At 42.6% G+C, this 11,272-nt stretch overlaps 1 protein-coding gene across 1 annotated transcript; it reads left to right on the top strand.

The window, feature by feature from the left end:
• Positions 1–1,692: 1,692 nt before the first annotated feature.
• LOC140556616 (serine/threonine-protein kinase pim-1-like) lies at positions 1,693–11,000 on the top strand. The gene is made up of 8 exons (XM_072680697.1): positions 1,693–1,738; positions 1,822–1,876; positions 2,411–2,472; positions 9,533–9,627; positions 9,721–9,771; positions 9,894–10,269; positions 10,441–10,617; positions 10,894–11,000. Exons 1-8 carry the CDS (start codon positions 1,693–1,695, stop codon positions 10,998–11,000), a joined length of 969 nt encoding a protein of 322 aa, XP_072536798.1.
• Positions 11,001–11,272: the final 272 nt, after the last annotated feature.

Below are 11,272 nucleotides of genomic sequence, written 5' to 3' on the forward strand. Positions count from 1 at the left end.
GCTTTCCTTTGAGCGCGCTGGTTGCTGGGTGATGTTGCATCAGTTTGAAAAGAGGCAGTGGCTGGTTGTGCATGTGTCAGAGGAGGCAATGTGCCAGTCCTCACTTGCCCAGTGTTAGGACCATTACATGTGATAGGGGAGGAGAGCTAATGAGTGTCAAGGATTAAGATCAATCCCTAATCAAGACTAAATAAACTTCATTCCAGCAGGAATTCACAGGGGGAATCGGTCCTCACACCTCCTCTACCTTCTCTAACTGTCAAATCTACATTCTGTTTGCAGGGAAAACATGGAAACTGATGACATTCTGACATTTTTTGGGTACGACGTGTTGAGCGTCATCGGTGAAGGGACTTACAGCACAGTTAAGCTGGCCTCATCTGAAAGGCACCCAAACCAGGTGGCCATCAAAATAATGGACTATGAGGCACAATCCCAGGAACTCACCATTCTCAGAAGAGTAAAGCACCCTCACATCATTCAGGTGCATGAAATTATTGAGATGCAGGAACGTGTGTACATTGTGATGGAGGCTGCTGCCACAGATCTCCTTCATCATATTGTTGAGACTGGCCCTATCCCCACTGACCAGGCCAAAACGTGGTTCTCCCAGCTACTCAGCGCGGTGGACTTCCTGCACCAGCAGGACATCGTCCATCGAGACCTCAAATTAAATAATGTTCTGCTGACCTTTGATGGTCAAATCAAACTGGCCGACTTTGGATTAGGATGCTTCTCAAGAGGCTTCCCTGACCTATGCAAGACATTGTGTGGAAATCCTTACTACTGTGCACCTGAGATAAACATGCGTCAGAGGTATGATCCAAAGAAGAGCGATGTGTGGAGCCTTGGTGTGATTTATTATGCCAACGTATTGGCACCATGCTGCCTAATGCCAGGATAGGGCTGCCCCCCCCCCCTGTGCTCTCTGGAATGATGGTGGTGCTTCACCCAGTGCTTTTGGGATGAGTTGGGGAGTTGGGGATGACGAGGTGGGGTGGTGATCATCATCCAACATCCTGACCTCACTAACTAACGCTCTTGTGGTTCAATGCAATCAAATCCTCAAAGCAATGCTCCTGCCAAAATCTAGTAGAAAACCTTCTTCTCTGGACAGTGAGACAGTTACTCCAAGAAAGACAGGATAAACTCTTTTTCATAGCCTTGATTTTAGTAGAAACAATGAATGATCAGGTGTCCCAATACATTTGTCCATGTAGAGTAGATAAAGTAGAGTGTCAGCTCACTAACAATAAGTACATTTCTCTGTTGCTTCTCTACCATCACCAGAGTTATCGGCAGGTTTTTAGTGGTACCCGTTGATGAAGAGGATGGGGGAAGCTGCTCTCATCAAGAGGTCCTCCCGCTCCAGGAGGACGACTGCAGTGGAAGCGTAGAGGTTGTGGGGGAGAAGATTGGCTGCTTCAGCTGTGCTTCACTTAAGAAGGCAGCTCAAACCTATGTTGTAGCACCGATCCTCAGAGCTTCTCAAGCAGTTCGAAGAAGAATTAGGAAGTTCTTCAAAAGGACGTCCATGGTGCACGACTTCTCCTCTTCTCAGGAGGGTGCTCGTCATTCTGCTGCCTCTACAGAAGCTCCTGCTTCTTCATGTTCTGAGCAGAGACGCGAGGATGGGACATCTTGCTCCATGAACCAGTGGTGGAGACGGAAGCTGTAGAAGCGCAACCAACGATGAGGCAGGGAAACAGGAGGCTGAGATTCCCCAAGTTTAAGGTATGTAAGTCGAGTGTTGAGAGATTGTGATGGTCCAAAATTTTCAGTTTCAGTTGGTCAATCTTTGTCCTTTTGTTCCTCCAACAGATCCTGAAGAAGCCGAACAGGGTTCACCCCCTGTAGACATCGAGCACAGCTCCTGGTAACGATAACCTTCTGGCTGGGTCCGGCTCTGAAGGGAATGTCCCGCTCCATGGGCTGGTAGAGGAAGCATAACCTGTTCTCCCTCAGCCCACAGTGATGCAGGAAACCAGGAGCCCTTCAGGAGTTCTGATGGGAAGGATCCATTTCAGGGTGAAGTCTCGCTCCATGGGCCATTGGTGGAGGACCCTCTTCTCCCAAGGTCTACAGTGATGCAGGAAACCAGGAGCCCTACAGGATGCTTCAGCTCCCCTTCAGATTACTCAGTCTGAGATGAGGTATTTGAAATTTGAAAATCACTGGAAATTGTCTTATGTTATTCTTATGTTAATTGTTATCATGTTGTTCTTCCATCAGACCCAGAAGACAGGAAGAGTGAACCTCTTGTAGCCAGTCTTTAGTACTGGAACCCCAGTCAGCAGTTTTTCAGCAGCTTCAGGTCCTCTCAAGACCCAGTGCAGCTACCAGCCAGCCTTCACGCCCCCCACGCCTCGCTCCCACATCACTCCCATGTCTCCATTATTTCCCTCCTCAGCTGTTATTCTCCCGCTTTCTCCTTCTCTGTTCTGCTCTCCGGTGTCGACCCGAGGAGGATGGGTTCCTCTTTTGAGTCTTGGTTCCTCTCAAGGTTTCTTCCTCTCGATCTGAGGGAGTTTTTCCTTGCCACTGTCGCTCCTGGCTTGCTCTAAAGAGGCTCAGACCCGGCTTTCTGTTTAATACTGAATTTAATACTGATTACGTAATTTGTAATATTAAATAATTGCTTTAGAGTATAGATTTAATGAAAGAACGTCTCAGCGAACCTCGCTGAGTGCCTGAACCGCCAGGTGGCTTGCTCGCAAAACGAGGAAGTCGAGCCGAAGCTGGCCTAAACACACCGTGGTCAGAGACGGGAACCTCTGGGGGTACATCAAGGTTCCAAACCATTTAATTCTCGAACTGAGCGTTGAAGCCCCATAAGTCCCCCCCCCCCCCCCCCCCGTCTCAGGTGAAACACATTAATTAAACATGACGTGATGAGCCTGAATCAAACACTGAACCGAATCAAGACACTGAACCGAACATACATGAACGTATATGAACAAGAACCGAATACATGAATCAAAACCAGAACGGAAACACAACAAAAGTCATTCTGTGAGCGTGTGGGCGGCGGCTCAGAATCGCCCTGGGGAGGGCGCAATACAGAGGGGCTGACACCTTCAATGATTTTGAGAGGGTCTTACATGCTTTAACTTCATCCAGACTTGATTACTGTAATGGGCTTCACGCTGGTGTCGGTCAGGCCTCCATCGCACAGCTACAGTTAAAACACTGCTGCTGGTCTTTTAACAAGAACACGTTATCTAGAACACATCTCGCCCATATTTGCGTCCCTTTATTGCCTGTCTGTTTTAGGATTGATTTTAAGATTTTGCTCTTTGTTTATAAGTCATTGAACGATTTAGCTCCACCTCTCTCTGAGCTTTTGTAGCCATTCGTTCCATCAAGGTCACTCAGATCTGCTGACCAGCTCCTTCAGGTGGTCCCTAAATCCAGGCTGATGCACTAAACTATACCTAAACTATAAAATGAGTTGCCACCACATGCCAGACGAGCCCCAACACTGCAATTTTTAAAATCCCGTCTCAAATCTCATTTTTTATTCCTAGGCCTTTTAATGTAGTTGAGAGTTAATGTTGTGTTTTTGGTTTGGTTTGTTTTATGTTTGTCTTCCCCGTTTATTAATTTACTATTACTTTGATCAGCATTAGTTCTTTTAAAATGTGCTTTATAAAAAAAATTGACATTGACAGATTCAGAAAACACCCTGAGTCATGGTTTTCCCAACACCACCCAACAGCTACATTACTCTTTTTTCTGTTTAAATCTTAATATTTCATTTAATAAACTTTAAAAAGCTGAGGACAGAAAACTTCCCCCAATTAAAGAATCACATATATGTAGATGTAGGTGACAACACCACCAGAAACTCCCAATGCATGTTTAACACCAGAAGAAGAAAATGGGTGTGACTACACAGGTGATAAAAAAGACTGTCCAAACAAAGAAACAACCTTTCTGAGTTTATCCAGCCAGGTAAACAAACACCCAACAGAGAGAACCAACAGAACTCTCTCTGAGTTTATCCAGCCAGGTAAACAAACACCCAACAGAGAGAACCAACAGAACTCTCTCTGAGTTTATCCAGCCAGGTAAACACTCAACAGAGAGAACCAACAGAACTTTCTGAGTTTCTCCAGCCAGGTAAACAAACACCCAACAGAGAGAACCAACAGAACTTTCTGAGTTTATCCAGCCAGGTAAACACCCAACAAAGAGAACCAAAGGGCCTAACTCTAATCACCTTAGAACCCTTTAGAATTTCAGCTGGACATCTAATCAGTGTTTCCACAGCTACTTTCTTCAAATCAAGCTTGCAACGGGTAGTCACGACCTGAACAAGGGTAAAGCAAACATTTCCTTTACTTGCAACTGTGAACTTTTCCTAAACCAGAAGCGAGAAGGACGAGCATTCCCAGAAGCTGTACCTGGCACATCAAGGAATGGTGAACATTTCCTCGAATCAGCTGAGGACGACAACCACTGGATATTTGAGAAAATATCTGTCACGTGTGACTGAACTTTAACATCTGGGCATAGTTTAGCGAAAGAATCATTAATCCTAAAGTTGAAGTGCTGTTAGACCCTGCAGACTCAGATCTGTGAGCGCAGGTTCTTTGCATGCAACCTCTCTGAAATACAGCCACATTAGCAATTAGTTTATTAAAGTTAAGTGGTAGTTCCAAATCATACTGCATCTAAATCACATGTATTTAACTATTGAGGTGTTCTTGGAAGGACTTCTCTTGGAAAGGAGACTCGTGATCACCGTGGAGAGAGCCCGCCAATTCAGGGTGCCCCTCTGCTCTCTCCCTAGACAGAGGAACACCTTGTGTTTTATACCCCATTACACGTCATATGTTGTTGTACTGCTCCCATATGCAGGATGTCAGTATCTTATCCATAAGGAATAAAAAATCAGCCCCCACCACTGTGTAACGTACATGGTCTACATGCTAAAGACACAGCTGACCCCTTAACATTCCTGTCACGTACACTGGAAAGTATGTCCAGTCTAAACAACAGCCTATATTTACTTAATTCATGTATAGTTTATCAAATTAGGCCTGGGAATGGATCTCGCTCTCCTTTCCCAGGTCTAGGCCATGGGCCTCACTATATTATTCCTCAACTTCATACCATTTCCTCAGGTCTATGAACATTTGCATAGCTAATGAATATACTACATGCTGCCCCCCTTTTGAACCTCATCAGAGGCTCAAGCAAATAGAAGAGTAACATACACATGGTTGCATGTGTATCTGAACAACAATTCCTTCAATGTGTGCCTTCTTCAGCACCAAATTTACGAAGTGTGAGAGCAAAAACCTGCCAGGCAGCTATCTTACCTTAAATGTCCCTCAATCACTCAAGACAGGAAAAACTCTCTCACGGTACCTCTGCCCTCGGCGACCACATGCTGTACTTCATGCCAATGTAAAAAGAAGAAATGTCTTACCAATGTATATAGTGAATATGGAAGCCTACAGGTATGAGTAAAATACATGTGGAACCTCACTGAACAAAAAATAATGTGTACTTTCAGGCTGGTCGACCCATCGGACCTTCCAATACACCTGTCCCTGCCTGCCATCACTACCCCTAGTGTCGAGAAAAGAACAAAACCCCTGAGGTCACACTGTACTTACTCAATAATAAAATACATTTTATTACATACATCTTACAACTTGTTTACAACAATCAAGGATATAATAATATAATAAACAATGGGTTATACATATAAAAACTACCATGTCTCCATTTAATGTATTTAAGGTACATATGACAAGTTTAAAATGTGTCACACTGCAATGCCTCAGCAGCGGTGTTCCTTGATGTAGTAATGATATGGTGAGTCTGGATGTGTGCCTTTACAATGTCCTTGTTCAAAAGGTCTTCAGATCTCCAGATTTGTATTGTCTATCAATGTCTGACCTCTTCTGCAGCTTGGGATCTCTGAACACCAGTCACCTCACAGTGGTATTCCCCACAGCTAGTCTGGAGGGAAAAATAGAAAAGAACAGCCAATATCTTTCCTTCAAAACATCAAATGCAAATGACACAATAGTATTATACTGTATTATTATACTGTATTATACAAAACAACAACATTATTATACTGTCAAACTGTATTTTCACAATGCGGTTCTTTAGAACACCCTTCATTTTCTCACAAATTCCCTGACTTTGCGGATGATACACTGCCCCAAGACGTGGTTTAATTAATTTCACTGTCTTATCCACAAACTCCTTCCCATTATCTGAGGATATGCGATCTGGAAGTCCCCACCTGCTTATGACTTCTCTGCACAGAAACTTGGCAATGGAATATGCATCTTTCCATTTGGTTGGACAGGCCTCTGGCAATCTTGAAAATCGCTCCACCATGACTAACATATATCTTACCTCCTATTGGTTTTATCATGTCAACAAAGTCCACTACTAACCCACGCATAGGACCCCGTGGAGTTTGGATGTGATCAGGTGGAACCATTACACTCCTTCGAAAATTATTCTTCAAGCTAACTGTGCATCTACCAACGACATAGTCTATCTGCTCAAGCAAATATGGTGCCCAAAACCCAGTAAAGTAAAGCACCTGCATAACTTTAATTACATCTAGATTAAGAGTCCCCTCCATTGGCCATGGTTGGTCAATGTCAGGCCAACGCTTGTGACATTTCTCTGATGTCTTAGTTTATTAGTAGTTTATTAGTAGTAAATTATTTTTTCTTAACCACATTAACAGGAGTAATTCCTTTTGAAGCGTTTGTACCCATAGTCTGCATAATAATAGCCTCTCATGTTATTTGAGTGTGAAAAAAGATTACCTAAAATTGCTGAAGTTACTACCCTGTCACTGTCTACTTTGAATTATACTATATTTATTTATTTGTTTGTTTATTATAAGTTACTTGTAATTAAATGAGTTATTGATATTAACTGAGGTTTGCCAGAACAGCCCAGACCTCAATCTATTCTATCATAAATGAACTTTGTGTAAGGTAAATGCCAAACATCAGTGATACTAGTAAAAGCAACACTACCATTCTAATGGTCTGTTATACACCCTAAACAATTTACATAACAGTTTACACTGGGTCTAATATTCACTTAGACTTAACACACTCACAAATCACAATCAGCACTCCAAGCAACACACTCACTGACACAGCACACCAAAAAGTCATCACAGCCTTCATATAGTGCTTCTTTGGGATCAATAACAGTCTATCCTTCAACATAAGCCATACCAGGAACACCACTAGACCCAATCAGCACAGAGAAAACCCATTAGACATCTTTTCCCCCATGCAAACACAACCAACCATTCTGCTCTTACTATCTTCTAGTCATCTTTTCATGAACACATATTTAACAATACTAATATTATTATTCTAATATATATTTTCTCATATGACATTACAACCAAACTCTTAACCAAACTCTTTTTTTTTCCCTCATGGGGAAAAAATCATACTCCGCCCCTGCATATCCTATCATTAGCAATTCATTACACATCTGGCGCTCAGCCACGCCTTAGCCATTGCAAACACAGAGAGCCGCACACACACATACATACTACTAAAACTCCTTTATTAACTGCTTGCCATTATAAAATTATATACATACACAAAGTGTATTATGTTAAATACACTCCTCTACTTGTCTCAAATTATAAGTATCATATTATATCAACATTCTACAATCATTGTTAATATCATCTAATCCATCTCAAACATTCAAATACCAGAGACTATTCTCCTACAGTGGCTAACAACAACACTTATCTCAACCATATAAAGACTTTCCTTCACATAAGGCATAAAGTTAGTAACACACCTTCTATATATAACTATCTGAACCTAGTCAAATCTGTCTCTCAGGTGGTAGGTTGGAATTACACTATAAAACCCACATTCCAGGATCCATACGACAACCACAGGACTTATTAACAGTATTCTTGTACTGCATGTGACCTGGTGCCAATATGGGCTGCTTTAGTGGTTTATGAAGATTTACCCTTACCTATCTCCCTCTCTGACATCCAGACAGGGCTCATTCATTTTCCTATACCTCATTCCAACACACACACCTGAGAAACCTATTTCTTTAACACTGCTATTCTACAATCATCACCACTTAACTCTATTTACTGGATCCATCTATCTATTATCTCTTGTATCACCCCTGTACATCTCTTCTATCACCTCGTTAAGCTAACTTTCACGCTATCACTCGAATCTGCTCATGTCTTACAATCCTAAGAGAGGAAGGGCCCTAGCTCTCGAAACCTGCGTGGCGCAGATTACCGTGGCCTTATCAGCGTTACTCACTGCTTTTTCAACAACAATTCCAGAGCATTGCTGTGAGGATTTGATTGCATTCAGCAACAAGAGCATCAGAGAGGTCAGAATGTTGGATGATCACCACCCCACCTCATCACCAACTCTCCAACTCATCCCAAACGTACTGGATGGAGCACCTCTGTTTTAGAGAACACAGTTCCACTGCTCCACAGCTCAATGCTGGGGGGTTTTACACCCCTCTAGCCCACACCTGGCATTAGGCATGGTGTACAACACAAGACATTATTGTTTATCTGTCCTAATTTGTTGTCAGTATTTCTCTACTGGGACAAGATAAGCTGTGTGTGTGCATTTGCACATCTGTGTCAGCAATGGGTGCTCTATCTTTCTCTCTCTCTCTCACACACACACACACACACACACACACACACACACACACACACTCTTCTATACATACATATAGAGTATACATGGCCCATGTCTAGATTTCAGTACATCACAGTGGCAACAAGCTCATTATGATGTCACAATAAATGAGGGTAGTGATGCAGAACTGCAAAACTGTACAACTTGAAAGTTGGTCATTTCTGTTGAGTTCAATGAACGAAAACACTCAGAAAACGATGGAGCAGTGCTCTAAACATACAGGTCAGTCCATACACTCCTGCTGAAGTTTTACTTATTAGAGCTGCTTTTGTTTTAAGGACACTTTTGAATCTGATATGAGACTTTAGTGAAGGGACAAAAATGCTCTTTACTTAGCAACGTTGTTTATGGACACTAGTGCAGTTTTAGCACATTTATACAGCACTTTACCGTAAGAAAATAGTATATCAATGTTATGTACCTGTCTAGTATTACCATTAGCAGAAATATACTATATACCCTATATAATGAAATTCCATTAAAAATACAAATCCTGTACACAGATGGTGGTGGAAGAAAAAGGAAAAGGACAGAGGTGGAATCCAGCCGCAGTGTTCTGGGAAGAACAAGTCCAGTTCCTAATACTGAAGCCTCTACCAGGAAGAAGAGGAAAGGGACCGTAAACTGTCCCACCAAGCCAGGTCAGTTCATTGGTCAGACCTGAAGAAGGTCCTGTGTATATAAGTGAACCTTTAATTATCCAAGTTTACATGATGTAAATTCCACTGCCCCCTGCACAGCAGGTGATGTTAATAGATAAACTCATGATAAATAATCTAAAGAGAGCTAATACTCATGTTCACCACTATTTTCCACAGATACCTTTGATGATTTATATATTTTTGGAAGGAAACTGGGCGAAGGAAGCTTTGGAACAGTCTTCGCGGGAACACGTCTCTCCGATCTCCTACAGGTTGTTACCTCAGTCTCTCCATTACTTCATTATCTCCTCTATTGTCTTTTCAGTCCCCATAATCCTAATACCTTGTATTATCCTTGTGTGCAGGTGGCCATTAAATTTGTCACAAAACAGGAAGGTGATCTATACGTCCAAAGTGTAAGTGTACCTAGAACCCAGTTTCCCTTTAAAACCTGTCCATAAATCATACTAGTAGTAACACAGAACTGGATTTCACATGATCAGTTCTCATTATCTGATCTCACAATGTTTTCCTGCAGCCTGATGATTCCAAGTCCGTGCCTGCTGAAGTGGCTCTCATGCAGACGATGAGTGAGCCACCCGTTAGCAATATTATAAAGCTCATCGACTGGTTTGATGAGCCTGAGCGCTACATTCTAATCCTTGAGCGTCCTCACCCCTGCATGGACTTGGATGCCTTCATTGACAACTTTGGAGGTTCCATCACTGAAGACATGGCCAGAGACTTAATGGTCCAGGCAGTTGGGGCGGCAAAAAAATGCCACAAGCGAGGTGTCCTGCACCGGGACATCAAAACAGAGAACTTCCTCATCAACACGGACACCTCGGAGCTAAAGCTCATTGATTTTGGCTGTGGTGACTGGGTCAGGAAGGCTGGACATACTGATTACGCAGGTACATTTGAGTTTAGGGCACTGAAATCACTACAAAATTCACACATTTCTTACAAAATGAGGATCCTCAGAGGAGCCTGATGTCCCATAGCCACTTGAGCTGTTAAATGAAGATAGAAATGAAGATCTGTGCTCAGCTCTCCTTATTTCTCTTCCTCTGTTATGTTCTCAGGCACCATGGAATACTGGCCTCCAGAATTCCTCCTAAAGCGGAGGTACCACGCCAGGCCTGCAACAGTGTGGTCGTTAGGAGTCCTTCTGTTCAGGATGGTGTGTGGATTCCTGCCCTTTAGAAACGGCCTGGATATCCTCGAGGGGCTTCTGTGCTTTGAGGACGGCCTATCCACTGGTAAGATAAATGGGAGAATCTTGGTAAACAAGAAGAAAACAGACACATATCTAAGTGGAAGAGACAGAAATCAGAAACTGGATCTGTAGTTGGGAGAATATGCAGAACTAAAGCTGAAGGATTGCAGTACATACCAGGTGTCCCCAAATGTAGAAGTTCAGATCTGTGTATTTAGCATGGTAGTCTTTTTGAAATGTAGAGATCATTAAAAGAAAAGAAAAGATAAACGTCATGCTGAAGCATCTTTCTCTCATCCAATCCCATCACTCTACACAGAATGCTGCAATCTGATTAGCTGGTGCCTGCAGTACAAACCATCCAGGAGGCCTACTTTTCAGCAGATCTTGCAGCACAGTTGGTTCCAATGCAACGAGTCAGCCTAGGATCAGGTTAGCCAGGGAGGAAAGGAAGTTAATGCTAAGAGAAGAAGCAGTACAAGCTAAAATATGTCTTTTGGTGATAGAGAGGAGCTGATAGTGTGATATTAGTACATGCTCCTAACTTTCTAGAAATATCAATTAACATGAAAAAAATCTCAGCATTGCAAATCTTAAGGAGTGCATCTGTATCTAATGCATATTGTTTGCTTTGTTTCAGGCTGTGGAAAGAGAATCCTGTGGTGGCCTGCTGAGACAGATCACAATATAACACAAAT

This window comes from Salminus brasiliensis, chromosome 5 (genome assembly GCF_030463535.1).
Source record: "Salminus brasiliensis chromosome 5, fSalBra1.hap2, whole genome shotgun sequence".
Classification (NCBI taxonomy): Eukaryota; Metazoa; Chordata; class Actinopteri; order Characiformes; family Bryconidae; genus Salminus; species Salminus brasiliensis.